The sequence below is a fragment of the Aquarana catesbeiana genome, linkage group LG02, assembly GCF_042186555.1.
Source record: "Aquarana catesbeiana isolate 2022-GZ linkage group LG02, ASM4218655v1, whole genome shotgun sequence".
Taxonomy (NCBI): Eukaryota; Metazoa; Chordata; class Amphibia; order Anura; family Ranidae; genus Aquarana; species Aquarana catesbeiana.
Genome location: NC_133325.1, coordinates 473279404 through 473299663, shown reverse-complemented (window position 1 = coordinate 473299663; position 20260 = coordinate 473279404). Strand labels below are relative to the sequence as shown.

Below are 20260 nucleotides of genomic sequence, written 5' to 3'. Positions count from 1 at the left end.
TTACACTTCCATCAATTTTTTTATAAAGTCTCTTTATGCCTTCCAAGTTAAGGTGCTGCTTTCTAAAAGCTTGGAGGCCAAAACATTAGAATGATGACCAGGGATTAACGTTTTCAGAATTCTAGATTGACAGCATAAATATTTATCTCATTAAAAATGTACCCATATTTCGACCACCATTTCCAATGAGATTTTCTGTGGATTTAGACAACCCTTACCTATCTTACAATTATCTATGAGAAACATTGAAGATCCCCCCCCTTAAAAAAACAACTAATTGATATTCAGTGCTGTAGTCCAAAGTAGCCATATGCCTGATCTGTAATAAATAAGGCTGAAATGATAACTAACATCTATTTTGCCTAGAACACAAGGAATCTTGTCACTGGTTAGCGCAACACAATTTAACAGTGCAAGCTTATTTTTTTTTTTTTTTCTTTTAGGGTGTGTTTAAGGTTTATGTGCTGCCAAACTATTTGTTACTAAATACTCTTTAATGTGTTTATACTGAAGGAAAGTTGATATGAGATTTGAAGACTTTAAATTCATTAATCACATTTAAAACATCTACCCACTTGTCTTTCTGATAATTGTTCTGGCAGTGTCTAGAAAGCTGGATTGCAATATTTATTATCTTTTGTCCAGGACTTTTGGTGGCGCTCTGGAATAGATGGCAGATGTCCTGAATTGATCCAGTCCTATCCCAGTCTAATTGTGTTTAGGATGATAAATGTTTATGAATACAGTAATAATTAGACATGTCAGGTTCCTTAAATCATCATATTTGTAGAGGTATAGACAGGGGTATATATGTATATGTATGTATATATATATATATATATATATATATATATATATATATATATATATATACACATACACATATATATATATATATATATATATATATATATATATATATATATATATATATATATATATATATATACACATACATACATACATACATACATACATACATACATTTTATTTTGTTTATTTTTTGCAATATTTGAGGAAGCTGTAAATCTTCACCAACTTAATAGTAATCTCTTACTGGTTGATGAGCACACCAGATATTAAGGAGAGGTACAACATACAGGTAAAAGCCAGTAAATTAGAATATTTTGAAAAACTTGATTTATTTCAGTAATTGCATTCAAAAGGTGTAACTTGTACATTATATTTATTCATTGCACACAGACTGATGCTTTCAAATGTTTATTTCATTTAATTTTGATGATTTGAAGTGGCAACAAATGAAAATCCAAAATTCCGTGTGTCACAAAATTAGAATATTGTGTAAGGGTTAAATTTTGAAGACACCTGGTGCCACAAACTAATCAGCTGATTAACTCAAAACACCTGCAAAGGGCTTTAAATGGTCTCTCAGTCCAGTTCTGAAGCCTACACAAACATGGGGAAGACTTCAGATTTGACAGCTGTCCAAAAGGCGACCATCGACACATTGCACAAGGAGGGAAAGACACAAAAGGTTATTGCTGAAGAGGCTGGCTGTTCTCAGAGCTCTGGGTCCAAACACATTAATAGAGAGGCAAAGGGAAGGAAAAACTGTGGTCAGAAAAAGTGTACAAGCGATAGGGATCACCGCGCCCTAGTCAAGATTGTGAAAAAAAACCCATTCAAAAATGTGGGGGAGATTCACAAGGAGTGGACAGCTGCTGGAGTCAGTGCTTCAAGATCCACCACCAAGAGACGCTTGAAAGACATGGGTTTCAACTGCCGCATACCTCGTGTCAAGCCACTGTTGACCAAGAAACAGCGCGAAAACCGTCTCACCTGGGCTAAGGAAAAAAAGAGCTGGACTGCTGCTGAGTGGTCCAAAGTCATGTTTTCTGACGAAAGCAAATTTTGCATTTCCTTTGGAAATCGAGGTCCCAGAGTCTGGAGGAAGACAGGAGAGGCACAGGATCCACGTTGCCTGAAGTCTAGTGTAAAGTTTCCACCATCAGTGATGGTTTGGGGTGCCATGTCATCTGCTGGTGTCGGTCCACTCTGTTTCCTGAGATCCAGGGTCAACGCAGCCGTCTACCAGCAAGTTTTAGAGCACTTCATGCTTCCTGCTGCTGACCTGCTCTATGGAGGTGGAGATTTCAGGTTCCAACAGGACTTGGCGCCTGCACACAGCGCAAAATCTACCCGTGCCTGGTTTACGGACCATGGTATTTCTGTTCTAAATTGGCCAGCCAACTCCCCTGACCTTAGCCCCATAGAAAATCTGTGGGGTATTGTGAAAAGGAAGATGCAGAATGCCAGACCCAACAACGCAGAAGAGTTGAAGGCCACTATCAGAGCAACCTGGGCTCTCATAACACCTGAGCAGTGCCAGAAACTCATCGACTCCATGCCACGCCGCATTAATGCAGTAATTGAGGCAAAAGGAGCTCCAACCAAGTATTGAGTATTGTACATGCTCATATTTTTCATTTTCATACTTTTCAGTTGGCCAACATTTCTAAAAAATCCCTTTTTTGTATTAGCCTTAAGTAATATTCTAATTTTGTGACACACGGAATTTTGGATTTTCATTTGTTGCCACTTCAAATCATCAAAATTAAATGAAATAAACATTTGAATGCATCAGTCTGTGTGCAATGAATAAATATAATGTACAAGTTACACCTTTTGAATGCAATTACTGAAATAAATCAAGTTTTTCAAAATATTCTAATTTACTGGCTTTTACCTGTATAGTTTGCAGTCACTACTTTTCCTATACGTTTTGGTTTGTCTGAGAACATTTAGACATTTCTCAGTAGAACATCAAAACTGAGGGGAATGGGGTACAGGGTCCTTTGAGCAAACTCCCAGGTCTCTGTGTGGTTAAAGGATATCTGCTCTGGGTAGATGTACATGTACAATATCTGGCCAGATTCTTTATAAATTCACTTGTTGGACATGGTAATTACTGTACACAGAGGTTTTTTTTTATATGTTGCTGTAAATTATCCTAAGATATTTATTCAGAAAAAAGCAAATGCAATTTGTTTGTGCACTAGCATGGTCTTTATCCAAGACTAAAGTGATAGTAAAGGCATAACTCCCAACTGTCCCTGATTTCGAACAAACTCCCTCTGTCCCTCTTTCCTCCTCATTTGTCCCTCATTTTGGTCTGATCTATATAGTTGTATATAAAATGCACTTTTTATCTTTCAAAAAGTGTTCCTCACGGATAAACCTTTCATTCAATTTCTAAATTGCTGCATTTGTAAATTCCAAAAGCCAATATAAAGAAATAGTAGTGGTAAAAATAAGCACTTGTGGGTTTAACTAATATATTTTTTTGTAGAATTCTTCCTTAAGGGGGGCGTGGCATGGGGTTTGTCCTATGCCTACATACTTTAGCTAGTAGGTGTCCCTTGTTCCCTTCTCAAAAAGTTGGGAGGTATGGTAAAGGTTTATTTTCTTTAACTAAAATAAGATTTTGTACTTACGATATTGCACAGAGCCTGTCCTCTTATTCAGTCCCTCGTCGGTATTGTCCTGTTTTCCTTCCACCAGGTGCCCACTCAGCAACCGTTGTACCAAGGGGGGCACCTGTGTGGGCGTGTTCTCCCAAGCCAGGCTGTGTACGCCTATAGACAAACACAGTGCCATTAAACCACGCCCCCACTTCCACCTCACAGGAATTTGACTTACAGCAGCAGTAGATTATGGCTTTTGCTGCCCTCATGGTCTCCTGTGAGACCAGGAAGAAAGGAGAGCAGTGCTTCATCTGGGATAGCACTGGATCGGTGACTTTGTCAGGTAGATGTTCATGGGTGGGGGGTTGTTAGATTAGGTAGCATGGAGTTTGTACCTTAATGCAGATAATGCATTAAGTTATAAAAACATTTTGAGTTTAGGACCACTTAAAATAAAGTCCTAGAAAGTTCAAGGAAGAACAGATATGTAGCGTTTCATTGATTTTAGCAAGACATCCTATGTGTGACTTTCTTTGTAGGTCGATTTATCGACTGCACAGACCAATGAAAGGTGTGCAGATAAATCGGACAGCATGCTGACTACAGTAACATTATTCCCGTGTAATATGTTTATAGGCTAAAAAAAATGGTGGCACCTGTACAAGGTGCTTCATAATACACATATGTACAGTAGCTCACAAAAGTGAGTACACCCCTCACATGTTTGTAAATATTTTATTATATCTTTTCATGTGACAACACTGAAGAAATTACAGTAATAACATAAGAGTGTAAATTTGCTGTCCCCTCAAAATAACAACACACAGCCATTAATATCTAAACCATGGCTACAAAAGTGAGTACACCCCTAAGTGAAAATGCCAAATTGGGCCCAATTAGCCATTTTCACTCCCCGGTGTCATGTGACTCGTTAGTGTTACAAGGTCACATGTGTGAATGGGGAGCAGGTGTTTTAAATTTGGTGTTTTCGCTCTTACTCTCTCATACTGGTCACTGGAAGTTCAAAATGGCCCCTTAAGGCAAAGAACTCACCGAGGATTTGAAAAAAAGAATTGTTCTACATAAAGATGGCCTAGGCTATAAGAAGCTGGCCAAGGCCCTAAAACTGAGCTGCAACACGGTGCCAAGACCATACAGCGGTTTAACAGGACAGGTTCCACTCAGAACAGGCCTCGCCATGGTCGGCCAAAGAAGTTAAGTGCACGTGCTCAGCGTCATATTCAGAGGTTGTCTTTGGGAAATAGGCGTACGAGTGCTGCCAGCATTGCTGCAGAGGTTGAAGGGGTGAGGGTCAGTCTGTCAGTGCTCAGACCATATGCCGCACACTGCAACAAATTGGTCTGCATGGCTGTCATCCCAGAAGAAGCCTTCCTCATCTAAAGATGATGCACAAGAAAGCCCGCAAACAGTTTGCTGAAGACAAGTAGACTAAAGACATGGATTACTGGAACCATGTCCTGTGGTCTGATGAGACCAAGATAAACTTATTTGGTTCAGGTGGTGTCAAGCGTGTGTGGCGGCAACCAGGTGAGGAGTATAAAGACAAGTGGGAGTGTCATGGTCTGGGGTGCATGAGTGCTGCCGGCACTGGCAAGCTACAGTTCATTACGGAAACCATGAATGGCAACATGTACTGTAACATACTGAAGCAGAGCTTGATCCCCTCCCTTCGGAGACTGGGCCGCAGGGCAGTATTCCAACATAACAACCCCGAACAACACACCTCCAAGACGGCCATTGCCTTGCTAAAGAAGCTGAGGATAAAGGTGATGGACTGGCCAAGCATGTCTCCAGACCTAAACCCTATTGAGCATCTGTGACGTCGTCATGGAGGAGTGGAAGAGGACTTCAGTTGCAACCTGCAAAGCTCTGGTGAACTCCATGCCCAAGAGGGTTAAAGCAGTGCTGGAAAATAATGGTGACCACACAAAAGATTGACACTTTGGGTCCAGTTTGGACATATTTTCACTTGGGGTGTACTCACTTTTGTTGCCAGCGGTTTGGACATTAAGGCCCCTTTCACACTGGGGCGGTTTGCAGGCGTTATTGCGCTAAAAATACCGCCTGCAAATCGCCCCTAAACAGCCTCTGCTGTTTGTTCAGCGTGAAAGCCCGAGGGCTTTCACATTGAAGCAGTGCGCTGGCAGGACGGTAAAAAAAGTCCTGCGAGCCGCATCTTTGGAGCGGTGAAGGAGCGGTGTGTTCACCGCTCCTAAACCGCTCCTGCCCATTGAAATCAGTGGGACAGCGCGGCTATACCGCAGCAATACCGCGGCTATAGCCGCGCTGTACGAGCGGTTTTAACCCTTTTTCGGCCGACAGCGGGGGTTAAAACCGCACCGCTAGCGGCCGAATACAGCCGCAAAAACGACGGTAAAACATCGCTAAAAATAGCGCTGTTTTACCGCCGACGCCCCCCACCGCCCCAGTGTGAAAGGGGCCTAATGGTTGTGTGTTGCGTTATTTTGAGGGGACAGCAAATTTATACTCTTATACAAGCTGTACACTCACATTGTAGCAAAGTGTCATTTCTTCAGTGTTGTTGCGTGAAAAGATATAGTAAAATATTTACAAAAATGTGAGGGGTTTACTCAGTTTTGTGAGATACTGTACCTAGGACAGCATGCAATTTATGTATGGCCCATTTGGACATATCCTTTTGTGCAAAAGAGGGAGCAGAGAAGTTTGCAAAAACAATTCCAATGTCATTCTAGTACTGCAATCTTGATTCCACATTTTTTAAATGTATTCAGTGTTTAGTTCATGGAAAACAAACCATGTTCCCCTTCAGTCTTTGCCATGCCTCCCAGACTTCACAAAAACTTGTCTGTTCTTTGCGCTCCCTCTTCCTACATTATTCATTGCCCTAGTTTCATACCAAAGAGCTCTTAAACTTCTTGAACTTTTTTTTTATCCAAATTGTATTTGGATTTGCATTCTGGCCTCTACATAGTCCCCAAGGGTCCAGTTCTTCATCTGAAGTGTATTCTTTTTTTTTTTTTTTTTTTTATCATTGGTTTAGTAATCCTAACTCAGCAATCTAAGCCTGTACACTCATGGTATTTGTTTCACTTTAGGTACAACGCGATCACCAAGAGATGGCGAAGTCCCCGGTGTTGATTATAATTTCATTACTGTAGAACAGTTCAAAGCATTAGAAGACAGCGGAGTTTTGCTGGAGAGTGGAACATATGATGGTAAGTACGTGTAGCGGTCTGATAATAGATGCAGGAAATAACAGATATCTGAGCCACCAGATCTGCAGATCCAAGCAATGGAGATGTAAGCAGCACCTCATTATCTACTGGTCAATCATTTTAAACACCAAAAACATGGCTTAGTAGTCACTGATTACTTTCTTTTTAAAAAGTTAACCCTTTTTTTTTTTTGTTTTTTTTACCAGAGATGTTTATTGTAAAAAAACAAATCGGCATTACAATGTCATCATCAGTAGAGATACAACCATACACAGATAGAAAACAGGATGAAGTCTGTAGCAGTCTAGGGATCTAATCCCCAGACCAATTGAGTACCTTTTAGGTAGTTATCGAGTTATTCCTCGAAAACCAGGGTTTTCCACCAGCCTAATCTTTCCACATCCTATGCCCAGACATAAAGCCTGTGTAATTGAAAAGTGAAATATTTCCGGGCGGGGGGGGGGGGGGGGGGGGAGTAAAAATGGTGTTCAAATGAGATGACCTCTTTCCCATGTAATCCTTCAGGTCGTCTCTTAGTCTCTTAGCCATTGGTGTCTATCCACCCCGACCAGACTTTGTCGAATTTTGCTGGGCACTGCCTAGTCTCTTATATGTGAGTCTGTAGAGGGGTAGTACCGAGTTTATGGAAAGACACCAAGAGTCTCTTGTGGGTGGCTCTGCCGACTTCCATCTCAGTAGTATTTCCCTTCTAGCATAGAACAGGGAGAATGTCATGCATAGCTTAGTATACCTGTCTCCCTGCAGCTCGTCTAAGTGGCTCAGTAGGAGGGTCAGGGGGTCTAACGGGATCTGTGTCCCACACACCTTGCTCAAGTTATCAGCGACTGCCTCCCAATAAAGTCGGAGTTTGGGGCATGACCAGACCATGTGCCAGAATGAGCCTTCCTCCCGTCTACATCTGGGGCACAATGGATTCCGTTGAGGGTATATGCGGGCTAGTCTCTGTGGGGTGTGGGGCGCTATGCTGCACATTTGGTGGTGACCTGTGACATAAGGGGCTGTATGTTGCTCACTAGTTGCTCCTATCTCACTAGTGACCTTAATGCCCAAATATTTAAACTCTTTCACCCATTTAAGCTGTGTCTGGGTATCGGGTCTAGTGGATGAGGGATGCGGCAAGAAAAGTACAGACTTATCCCAGTTGATGCGGATGCCTGAGTAGCCACTAAACTGATCAAATAGGGATAGCGCTTTTTGAAGGGATGTGCATGCATCCTCTAGATAAAGCAGAGCCTCAGCCGCGTAAAGGGCTAGCTTTTATTCAATGGACCCAACCTGTGTACCCCTCACTTCCCTGTCCGCTTGAATGAGGGCAGCCAGGGGTTCCAACGCCAGGCCAAACAGCCCTGGAGATAGGGGATATTCCTGTCTCGTTCAGCGGAAATGTTTCTGATAGACACCCGTTTGTGTGGACCCTAGCTTTCGGTTTAGCATACAGCATCTTTACCCATGACATGAATTTAGGGCCGAAGCCAAATATAGCGAGAACTGCCCAAAGATATTTCCACTCAACGGAGCTAAAAGCCTTCTCGGCCTGCCACCAAAAGTCCACCAGCCCCTTGCCTTCCCGACCTGCGCTGGCAATGTGGGTGAAGAGTCTCCTGATGTTGATATCTGTGCCTCTACCCGGCATGAATCCCGTTTGGTCGGGGTGGACAAGAGCTGTTATAACTGTGTTTAGTCTGTTGGCTAATATTTTGGCTAGTAGTTTCGTGTCCACATTTAATAGGGAAATAGGCCGATATGAGCAGCACAGGGAAGGGTCCCCGGCTTAGGGATCACTACTATGACCGCCTTTCCAATGGATTGGGAAAGTGTCTTCGACTACGCTGATTTGACCATCATAGCGCGAAATCTAGTGGCAAGGACGTCTGCATATTGTTTTTAAAGCTCTACTAGAATACCATCAGGGCCAGGAGTTTTGCCCGACTGCAGTGTTTTGAGTGCCTTGAGTATTTCCTCTACCGTGATGAGCCCATCTAGTCTGTTCCTAAAGGTAGAAGTCAGAACTGGGATATCTATGTCCTCTAAATAGGATGTCAGTTTGTCCTCCCTATAGGTCACTCTAGAAGTGTACAGTGATTGATAGTATGTGGCGAAGCAGCGTTTTATATCTTCAGGGGTATAAAGGAGGTCTCCACTAGGGCCGTGGATATGGGGAATGCTAATTCCACCTGATTGTTCCCTGGAGAGCCAGGCCAGAAGCTTCACCGATCTTTCCCCCTGCTCAAATATGCATTGGGATTGTGCTAGTAACTTCTGCTGGGTAAGAGAGGTACGGAGGGAGAGGACCTCCCTGGTCAGAGACTGCAGTCTGACATAGTGTTGGGGATCTCAAGATCTAACATAGAGTGCCTCCTGTGTGCCAGCTTCAGATTCAGCTCTAACCAAGGCAGCCCTCCTCCCTTTCCTAATCATAGCAATTATGGTCTGCTTTTGCCCTCTCGTGAACGCCTTAAAGGCATCCCACACTACTGTGGTCTCCGCAGAGCCCCGGTTGGCCGCTCAGTATCCCTCCAACTCTCTTCTAAATTGTGTGTCTACCTCTGGGTCAGAAACCCAGGATCTAGATAGCCTCCATAGTTTGTCTGTGGGGGAGACCGGAGCACCTAAGCTCAAGAGCAGAGGTGCGTGGTCCGATATGCCTCTGGGCAGTATCTTAACCTCTTGGACCCTAGAGAGGACAGATCTCCTGGCAAAAATTAGATTAATACGGGAAAAGGATTTGTGTGATGCAGAGTGGCAAGTGTAGGCCCGAGATTGAGGGTGTCTCCATCTCCAGAGCATAGGACCGTCAGACCATAAGTCTCAGCCCATGTCGCCAAGCCAGCGTAGTGGAGGCCAGCGGTTGCTAGTCTGTCCATGCCTGGATCAGGAGCCATATTAAAGTCACCTAGCAGTACAACATGGTCTAAGGCAAATTCTGCGATCTTGGTTGTTATTTGGTTCAATAGCTGCAGCGATGCCGGTGGAGGCAATATAGACCGACAATAGTCCATGTCTGGCAGAGAATTCTAGCATTAACCCCTTCCTGACCGGCGCACGCCGATGTACGTCGGCAGAATGGCACGGCTGGGCAAATGGGTGTACCCGTACGTCCCTTTGAATTTGCCGCCGTGCCATTGCGTGCGTGCCGGCCGTCCTCTCCGTGAGTCGGGTCGCGGGTCACATCCCTTGTGACAGTAATAGGTGGTGACAGGTACTCTTTATGGAGGGATGGGGGGTCTAAAAGACCCCCCATCCCTCCTTTACACTTCAAAGTATTCAGATCGCCGAAAACGGTGATTCTGAATACTGTGTACTTTTTAAATTCGGCGCCATCGGCAGCCGAGTAAACGGGAAGTGACGTCATGACGTCACTTCCGCGTTTACAACGAGAAGGCTGGAACGAAGCCGCTCACAGCTTCGTTCCAGCCCGCCCCCAGCCGCCGAAGGTACCCGATTGGACACCGGGCCTCCCGATCGCACGGGAGGCCCGGTAACAGCGGCGGTATAGCCGCATCTGTTGTTATACACGGGTAGCCGATCGCCCGCTGTAAACAACGGTACCGGGATGATGCCTGCAGCTGCGGGTATCATCCCGGTATAACACCGGAAAGCCGAGTACGCATATCTGCGTACGGTCGGCGGGAAAGGGTTAATGGCTGTGTGTTGAGTTATTTTGAGAGGACAGCAAATTTACACTGTTATACAAGCTGTACACTCACTGCTTTACATTGCAGCAAAGTGTAATTTCTTCAGTGTTGTCACATGAAAAGATATAATAAAATATTTACAAAAATGTGAGGGGTGTACTCACTTTTGTGACATACTGTATATCTATATATTATAAATACTATCATCTCTGTTCTCAATTGCATAAGGGGCTTAGAGAGCTATGGGTGGAGAAACAGCAGCACACTAATCATCCCAGTGAATAACTGTGCAGAGGGATGGGTGGGTGCAGCAAAAGGCTTGGCCATTGGAGGACAGGCAGGCTGTCTTCCCAGCACAGCCAGAAAACCACACTGGGAAGGATGTGCTTCTATGCCTAGTGCGTCAGTTTAAAACAGGAAAGCAGGGGGATTGACAGGAACACCAGGTATTTAGCACAAAGTAAACAGTACAAAGAGAATAGGATACTTTTTAATACAAGCATTTGGTACAACAGGCACATATCGGGGATATGAAATGTTGAGGTAACATATTATTGAGGGCTCTGACATGAGACAACAAAACCCTGCCTCTACCAAAATAGTCCCCTCCAGACAGAGAGACAGTGAAAACCAAGTCATGGAAAGTTATAAATGGGTTAAGGATCAGCTGAAGAGAGACCACAGGTAAGGCCCATTACACACGGGGTGGGCTCCGTTGGAGTCTGCCTGCTCAGCAGGGAATCTGTCCGCTGATACCCGCTGAGCAGGTGGATGGCTGATCCTTTTCTGCTCCGCTTGGGCGGTCAGATGTAAATGAACGATCTGTCTGTTTATACTCCATTGTCATCTGATCCAATCTTCCAGACGTCTGTTTTTAGTAGTCCGGATCAAACGTCGGCAGGTATCAACAGACACATGTCCGTTGACACACGCTGCTACATTGAGGAAACTGGAGGGTTAGATTAAAGTGGTGTTCCGGCCAAAATTATACTTTTTAAATAAAAATACCCCTATAATACACAAGCTTAATGTATTCTAGTAAAGTTAGTCTGTAAACTAAGGTCTGTTTTGTTAGTTTATAGCAGTAGTTTGTTATTTTATAAACTTACAGCAGGCCGTGGCCATCTTAAGTCTGGGCATCTGAAGCCAAACTGCATTTCTTCCTGGATCTCATCCTTGCAGATCTCGCACATGCTCAGTGCAGCACAAGCAGTGTAATAGGTTTCAGGTCAGGTTTCCATAGCAACGGCAGTTTCAGAGGAAGTTGCCGCCCCTTCCCAGAAGGCATTGCAAACAGGAAATGATGCGATGGGCCGCGGCCAGGGAGGAGGAAGTGAAAAATGAATACAGCAGATATATACAAGTGCTGAGAAAAAAAATTTAAAAATATCCAATTCGTTTACAGTGCACAGTTTCGTGAGGGATGCTGAAGAGTTGTAAAAGTGGGTGGAACTCCACTTTAAGTTCACCTGAAAAACTGACCCGATCGGTCTGTCCATGTGAAAGGGCCTGAAATATTGGTGACTATATATAAAACAAACCAATCTGTGCTAATACATAAAAGCAACTAGCCATAAAGAAAGCTACAAATCGCAGTGCTGTAAAAGACATTTAAGATGCCAGAGTGTACATATCTCATTAAACCATCATAAATTGTCCAGTCCTAGGAGTCAACCCTTCAATAAATGAAGAAGTCTGTGTAAGAAGTCTTAGTGTGTGATGAACACCAACCACCACCAAACATTCAGACGGTGCACACTCACCTAACAGTAGAGCTCACATACACTTTGGCACTTTTTGCACAGTTTCTTCATGTATTAAAGGGTTGACTCCCAGGATTACAAGGTATTTATGACGGTCTTTTGATTATAGACATACACTCTGGTATCTGAAAAGTCTCTCTCACAGTGCTGAAACTTATATTAAATACTGGCGACTAGTCTTTTGTCCTCTGCCCACCTATTTTTTTGGGCACAGCTTCCAGAGTTCACTTTTGTTAAAGCACAACTAAACCTCTAGTTTAAATCAGCTGAACACATTCCTGTTGAATCAAAATAAAAGGTGTGCAAAGTCTTAATTTTCTTTAGAAAGCAGCCAAAGCTTGGTTCTATTAGGCTTTAAGGTTGCACTATTTTTAAAACTGTGGATTTGATTATTACAAATGTCCATTGATGACTGGCTCAGTAATTTAAGCAGTATAAGCACAAAATCAAGCCGGAAGGTCATTAGTTTCTTTATGAAAAGCTCTCTTTACCTGTAAAGTAATCAGCCATTGCCTATGACTAATGAACAAGAAAAAGGAGAGTCAGACGAAGGAGTAATGAAAGTTGGATTTATTACTGTTGCATATTGTTTAAACGCAATGTGACAACAGATGTGTATTAAATAGGATGCTAGGGTTTCCACTACAAATGTTTCTGCTTTTGTTGGAGTTTAGATAAGGGCCAAGGTTTGAGGCATTTGTTTGGAAATTAGATGGCTCTGTTGTATTGGCATAAATAAGATCTTGAGTGTGTGATGTGAGGTGAATGTAAGGGATCTTTTATATGTAATATTTTTCAAAAACTTTTTAATTGACAAGAACTATAAGTTCCTCTCTCTATATTATTAAATTAGTAACATTTAGTGGGAACCTATTTTTACGATAGGTTAGGTTGGATTAGGTTGTTAGGTTTTTAGCTAGAACTAAATGATGGTAACTGTGGTTGTTAAGCCACTATATTATATTTGTACCATCCAATCTGTTATATAACAATATGTGTCCCAGTGCCAGTTATAAAAACTGTGCCGATTTATACCTCATCTCAGAGCGTCTCACGGCGCTCACGTGACTCCTTGGCTCTCTCCCCAGCTGACAACTACAGCGAAAGGGGCCGAGAATTCCTGCTGACTTCGGCTGGGAGGAGGGGAGGAGAGAGACGAGCGGTCACGTGAGTGCCGGGAGACGCTCTGAGATAAGGTAGAAATCAGCATTGTTTTTATACAGAACAGGCACTTGGACACACATCGTTATATAACGGATGGGATGGTACAAATATAATATAGTTTTTTATAGCAGCAGGAGCAGAGGGGCAGGCAGGGAGGGAGGGGGAGAGGACGGGGGAGAGCAGAGCTGTGGATGACGGAGGCATGTAAACTGACCGCGTTGTCAGGGCTCAGCAGCCATGATAAACCATGGTCAGTTTACAGGGGGAAGGGCAGAACCAGGCAGGATCAGCCAGGATTTTTAGATTACACAGGGGGGCAAATGACACAGCACAAGCACTGTGCTGTTATTAATGCTTTAAAGTGGAAAACCTGAAAAAAAATGTTTAATAAAGACTTCGACCTGGTACAGTAGAGGATGCCAATTCATCTGTGCCCAGTCTTGCCATGAAGAGTTAATCCATCTCCGAGTAATCCTCTTGTGTTTTTTTAGTAAAATAAAAAATGACACACGGATAAGTTTGTGTCACCACTTCCCCTACTGCTGTGACTGACATCTGATTTCTTTCTCTCATGAACGAGCAGAGAAAGTGTTATGATTCCAGCTTCACAGCCCTCCTCCTTTCTTCTCCAGCTCTCCCAGGATTGGCTGCTTCACACCTCACCATGATTGGGCATGCTGAAGTCATGTGGTGCCTTTCCTGAGTTTTGACTGGACGTAACTCTTAATGGGGATCAGTGTGACTGAGGAGGATATTCATGGTGCAGTCAGCTCCCAGAGCCAGCAGGAAGAGTAGGAGAGTGTAGAGGTGGGCAGGGAAACTTGTGACATCATGATTCCCCCCACCGAGCTCTGGCAAAGACACCCCCCCACCGATTTCAGAGTTTTGTGGGGCTCTACTGATGAAGGGGGTGACATTTGCAAGGTAGGGATACGTGCGGGAGGCTTGCATGTATATATACATTAATACTGTGCCATTAGTTTGTACTGGGTGAGTGGCGGGTTTACATCCACTTTAAGGGAACAGGATCTATTTTTTTTTTTTTTTTAAGGCAACAAACACTAAGCCTGGTTTATTGGTGATTGTACCCAGCCACTGCAACCAACATGTGACACACAGCAGGTCAAAGCTCACTGTGCTATCACCAATGCATGGCAATAATGACGTTTAAGAAACATCTGTAATATACACAGTGGGGGAGATTTGCCAAAAATGAAGAGTGCAAAATCTGGTGCATCTCTACATAGAAACCAATCAACTTCCAGGCTTTATTATCAATTAGAAGATGATTGGCTACCATGCACAGCTGCACCGCATTCTGACTGCACTAGCAAATCTCCCCAATTGTCACAACAGGGCAGGAATTTTTAAGAGATTTACGACATGGTTATGCTCTTGAAAGAGATAGGGATTCTTAAGTTTTGGCTTAATGCATTAAAGGCCATTTTAGCAATTTTTAAAATATTGGTTTATTAAAAAAAATTTAAAAATGATGCGTTTTTTTTTTTTAAACCTGCAAGGCAAAGTTATAATGTGCTAGTATGAATCACATACTAGCACATTATGAGAAACTTGCCTTAAAATGAAGCCCTCCAGTGGCACGCTGTCACCGATGATAGGGCTTCCATCTTCACCCGGTCTTCCTTCAGGGTTGGCGGGCCCTGGTCCTTTGATTGGACGAGCCGCAATACGTCACGGGAGCCACTGTTCATGGCACAGGACTCTGAAGGTATGTGTCGGTGACGTCACTGGGGGCTTCGCAACTAAATATTTCTTAAACAATGCATGTTTAGGAGATATTTACCTATAATAAGGCTTACCAATAGGCAAAAATCAACCAAGGGCATTTACTCTCACTTTAAAGTCCATTGTTGTTTGGGTTTCAGCAAAGTTCAGTCTATGGGCATAAAACTGATCTGAGTCTTGGCTCTTAAGAAATAAGAATCTGGGCAGATGTTCCTTACTTGATGGCAAAAGTGAGCTCCAGACTACTGATACAGCAGCTTTTTTGCGGACCTTCTAGAGAGTGTCACTGAGCCCTCCCCTCAACCAATTACAAGGATAAAGGTATAGGGGTACTGAAATTATTTATAATAATCCAGCAGACTCTCACATGATTCATGAGTCAGTGTTCTGATTATATGCATATTATATGCATTGCCATATTATACATTCAGGCAAACAACATATTACACAGCATTAACCACTTCAGCTCCGGAAAGGTTTTATCCACTTCCTGACCAGATAATTTTTTGCGATACGGCACGACAATTTTGAAAAAAAAACAACTTTTTTTTACTTTCTGCTATAATACATATCCAAACAAAAATGTAAAACAACAAATTTCTTTATCAGTTTAGGCCAATATATATTCTTCTACATATTTTTGGTAAAAAAAAATCCCAATAAGCGTATATTGATTGGTTTGTGCAAGTTATAGCGTCTACAAACTATGGGATAGATTTAGGGACTTTTATATATTTTTTTTTACTGGTAATGGCGGCAATCTGCGATTTTTAGCAGGATTGCAACAGACAAATCTGACACTGAGTGACATTTTTTGGGGACCAGTGACACCAATACAGTGATCAGTGCTATAAAAAGGCTCTGATTACTGTATAAATGGCACTGGCAGGGAAGAGGTCAACACCAGGGGTGATCAAAGGGTTAAATGTTCCCTAGGGAGGTGCTTACTAACTGTGTGGGGCAGTGTCACACTGAAGGAAAGGAGAGATCCACGATTCAGCTTAGCTGAATGTGCATTTATTTTTCTAAAAAGTGATCTTATCCTTTAAGAAATACCCTTTCTTAGTGCTGGTGACATCAGTTTATTAATCTTTTAAGATATGTTCATTAATGGCTGCAGAGATGCATTCCTGGGGTTATGTTTTGGGAGGGGGGGGGTCACCGACCGATTATGTGGATGCTGTGTTTTTTTTTTTTTTTTGTTTTTTTTATTGCTTGCGAATTTTAAAACAACAAGGTTGCCCTTAAGACCGCTTAAGAAAAAAAAAAGGAGGTTAGCAGCCATCCAAATTGTGGCAAGGCCCCAAAAGAGGATAAGAATTTAGAAACCATCCAGGCTTCAACTTTGACTTGGTAATGTGCTGTTGCTCCTCTTCCTCTGAGTAACCAGAATAGCATCTAATCATAGATGGTGTCCCAATGGCTTGAGACCATTACATCTGAGATCTTAATACAGTTAACAGAAAAAAAAGTGGCTGAGTGCATGTGGCTTTTACAGCTGTGGAAGAGGTGTGTATACAGTAGAATACAGGAGGTAGGTTGCGTTACTCATTTCAGTTCTAGACTATAGATCTGTTGTTTTGCTTGGGGTAGCACATACAGTAGATTCATGGTACTCTGTAGTACACATTTAATGCAGTATACTCATTTGATCATTTGAGTTGATCGTTAAATTACCAAGCAACATAGTCCTGGGGCACATCTAATGTCTTCCATTCAATATTTATGCTAAACCCCTGTGTATACAGCTTGAATCCTGCAGTATTTATAATTGAAGCTTAGTGCACTGGCAAACTTCCCAAGAAACAGCATGTAAAACAGACAGACTGAGTATTAAGGGTGTCTGCCTATTTGCATTAAGCAAGTCTTGAACCCATGCATAGATTTGTGAATGGAGACTGCATGAACTACCCAAAGAATAAATAAGTCAGTCCTAAATTGTCGTCATGTGACTTCCATATAGTATAACTGGGACAAATTCTTTCTGAAAAGGGCTCTGATAGAGTAAGCCTGTCCTTTGGCACAACACTCTCATAAAGTTTAGGATATGTTTCATAAAGTAATCAAGGAGAGATATCCTCTTGAGGGCTCGCCAGATATTCTTTAGAATGAATAACCAAAATGAAGATTATGAATTTGTTTACTGGTTAATTTTAATGGAGGAGAAGAACAAATTACAATATCGAAGATTTCTAAATTGATCTCCACCCACTCTATCCTGAAATCTGTGTTCATGTTTACAATTACTTAATTCCTACAGGAAACATATCCTGCTTTGAATGCCAAGTCTTTATATTGCATCTGCTTAACATTCATTTTTATAGCAACACCACTTTATATTATAGCTTTTATAGGGGATTTTTTTCTTTTTTTTCCCTCTAAACGCTGGTATGTTTAGAAAATTAAAAACCTGATGACAAACTACATTTTGTGCCAGCTAGATCGATTGGAAACTGCACATTTGTGTGTTGCAAACTATTTCTGAGCATAAATATCTGGAGAGGCTTAAATACATTTATGCATGATAATTTTACATAAATGTGGTAAGGCTTGTTTACAGCTTACAGCATACTGGCTGAAGCACCAAACCGCCCCTCTATAATATGGTGAAAGACATCTTTCTAATTTTTAGAAAGCTTTATTTTGGGATTTATTCATGCTGTTGAAGGAATATGGTGTAGGTAAGACTGAGAGTTTGAGTAACGCATATACTGTATATGATGGTAATTATCAGTTGCAAAATAATATGCCTTAAAAGTATTATTTCCCAGCCTGATACATGGAAATCATGTTAAGCATGTATTATACAATGCAAATTGAAGATTGCAGTAAGTGTCTTTATTTTCTGTATTATACTGAGTAGCAATGGATACACTTTGTCCAAATGATGCTTTCAGATTATTCAATTTATTTGTAACAAGGTAGGTGTCCTCCCTGATTTCTACAATTAATGCCAGTTTTCACCATTGTCCTCAATCAGTACAAAAACAAGAAACCCAAAAAATTTGTGGCAGCTTATCCTGCTAAACTTTTTTATGTGGAGGGACGTAAAATATCCAAAAGATACAATCGACCTATAAAACAGCATAAGAACTGCAGGCTTCTCTTGCTACAGCAAGAGAGTCATTGGTAAGAAAAGTGGTAATAAACAACATTTATCACAGAGCAGTAATGTGAAAGCCACAGCTAACACTGAACTCTCATTATCTCCAACTTCACTGGGAGAAAACTCTTAGGACAGATGAGACCATTTTTTTTGTGTTGTTTTACGTCTGGTTTGCAAACGTTGTTGATATAGTGTAAGGGATAGGGAATGCTTTGGTATTTCCATACCTGGTCAGTTTTGGAGAGCCACAAATTCTCCAAAACAAAATTTGAATGTCTGGGTTATCTTTCCATGATCTGAAGCAGAAGCATAGTTTGTTCGTGCCACAAGTCACTAATACAAAATTCAAAAAGAAAGCCAATAAAGTTTTGGGCTGACAGAGGGTTATGCCGTGTACACACGATCGGAATTTTGGTCGGAAAAAGGTATGATGGCTTTTCCGATGAGATTCCGCTCAAGCTTGCCTTGTATACACACGATCACACAAAAGTTCTCTGAACTTTTGACCGTCAAGAACGCAGTGACGTACAACACTACGACGAGCCGAGAAAATGAAGTTCAATGCTTCTGAGCATGTGTTGAATTGTTTCCGAGCATGCGTGATTTTTTGCGTTTCCGAATTGCATACAAACGCATTTTCGGATAGGAACTTTTTCCAACGGAAAAATAAAGAACCTGCTCTCAATCTTTTGCTGGCTGGAATTCCGCCAGCAAAAGTCAGATGGAGCATACACATGGTTGCATTTTCCGACCAAAACCTCTGAGTTTTGCTGGTGGCATTTCCGATCGTGTGTATAGGGCATTAAGGTAGAATTCCAGTTTAACCCTAACTAGTCTTTAAAATGTCCCTTTCCCCCTTCTAACATCCATGGCAACTAACCTATGTAAAAAAGATGTATATACTTACCGATTTTCATCCAACTCTGATCCAGTCAAGTGATCCCCTGTGTCAGCCAGTGGGCACCTACAAGGAAGAGGTGAGAGCTCGCGACAACAGCTCAGAATGCCTGGAAGCCATGATGTCTCAGTCGTTGTCGGCGCTTCTTCTCCCCTGCCACTGGCTGACATTAGGGAGCTGGCTCTTGTGACAGACCGGAGCTGGCTCTTGTGACGGACCGGAGTTAGCTAAGAATAGGCAAAACATTGATTTTCTTTTATGTATTAAAGCAGTACTAAACCTATTGTTTTCAGCCAAGGAAGCGGTCATCTAATCTTCAACTAATCTAATCTTCAGCTGTTGCTGCACATGTTGCTGCACACTTGATCAGTTATGACACCAGCCATTTAATGGTCTCCTGCCTATAGATTCATATAGAAACTTTCTTGTTACCATAACGACCAGTAAGATTCCACCTTTCATTATTCCAATAAAGTGCGATGTTTGACCCACAGCATAAAAATCACCCCCTAGATTGGTAGTTTCTGTAATTTATCTAATCTATTTAGTATTTTACAATTTTCCTGCAACTATACGAGTAGTTGAGAAAATGTATTAAAAGTTACTGTAAATAAAAATGGATTGTTTTTGTGAAACACATTATTCTATTTTTGACTTCATTTCAAACTCACACATCCTATAAAAATGATTATATATCATCTAACAACAAGAGAAAAATCGCACTGGATGCAAAGAAAAAAATCATATATGTGAAAAATAGCTGCTGTCACAATACCATAATACAAGGCATACATATAAATAAACACAAAAAGTGCAACGCTTAATGAATTACATATACTATACCTACTATATGATGCAAAAAAAGTTATCCATGCTGAAAAAAATAAAACAATATAATACGTTACTACAGGGCTTGACAAATTTGCTTGGAATCTCAGAGCCAGCTAAAAAAGTTAGGAGCCAGGTTTTTTTTTTTTTTTTCTTTTTAAACGACCGACAAAGCTTTATTTTCAATATAAAAATTAACCAATCTTAAATTTACACAGAGACTACTAGAACGAATGTGACTGCTTTTATTTCCTGCCATGCAGGGACACAAGACCACCATATTCCCGCTAAGGATCCAATCAGGTCCGCCTGAAAAACTGACAGGCGAACCTGATCAGACAGCCCGTGTGAAAGGGGACAAGCAGGGAGATGACAAATAATAAATTCATTTTAATTAACCACTTCCTTCCCGCAGGACGACTATATACGTCCTGTCTTTGAAGAGAAATACCGTTG

The 20260-nt window shown here is 41.8% G+C and overlaps 1 protein-coding gene across 3 annotated transcripts in view; it reads left to right on the top strand.

Moving 5' to 3' along the window:
• MAGI3 (membrane associated guanylate kinase, WW and PDZ domain containing 3) overlaps nt 1-20260 on the top strand; it is a 548042-nt gene that overhangs the window by 247998 nt on the left and 279784 nt on the right. For all 3 annotated transcript variants that reach the window (XM_073615714.1, XM_073615713.1, XM_073615715.1), the window contains exon 3: nt 6524-6643. In XM_073615714.1, coding sequence (XP_073471815.1) covers nt 6524-6643 — 120 coding nt within the window. The remainder of the gene's footprint in view (nt 1-6523; nt 6644-20260) is intronic.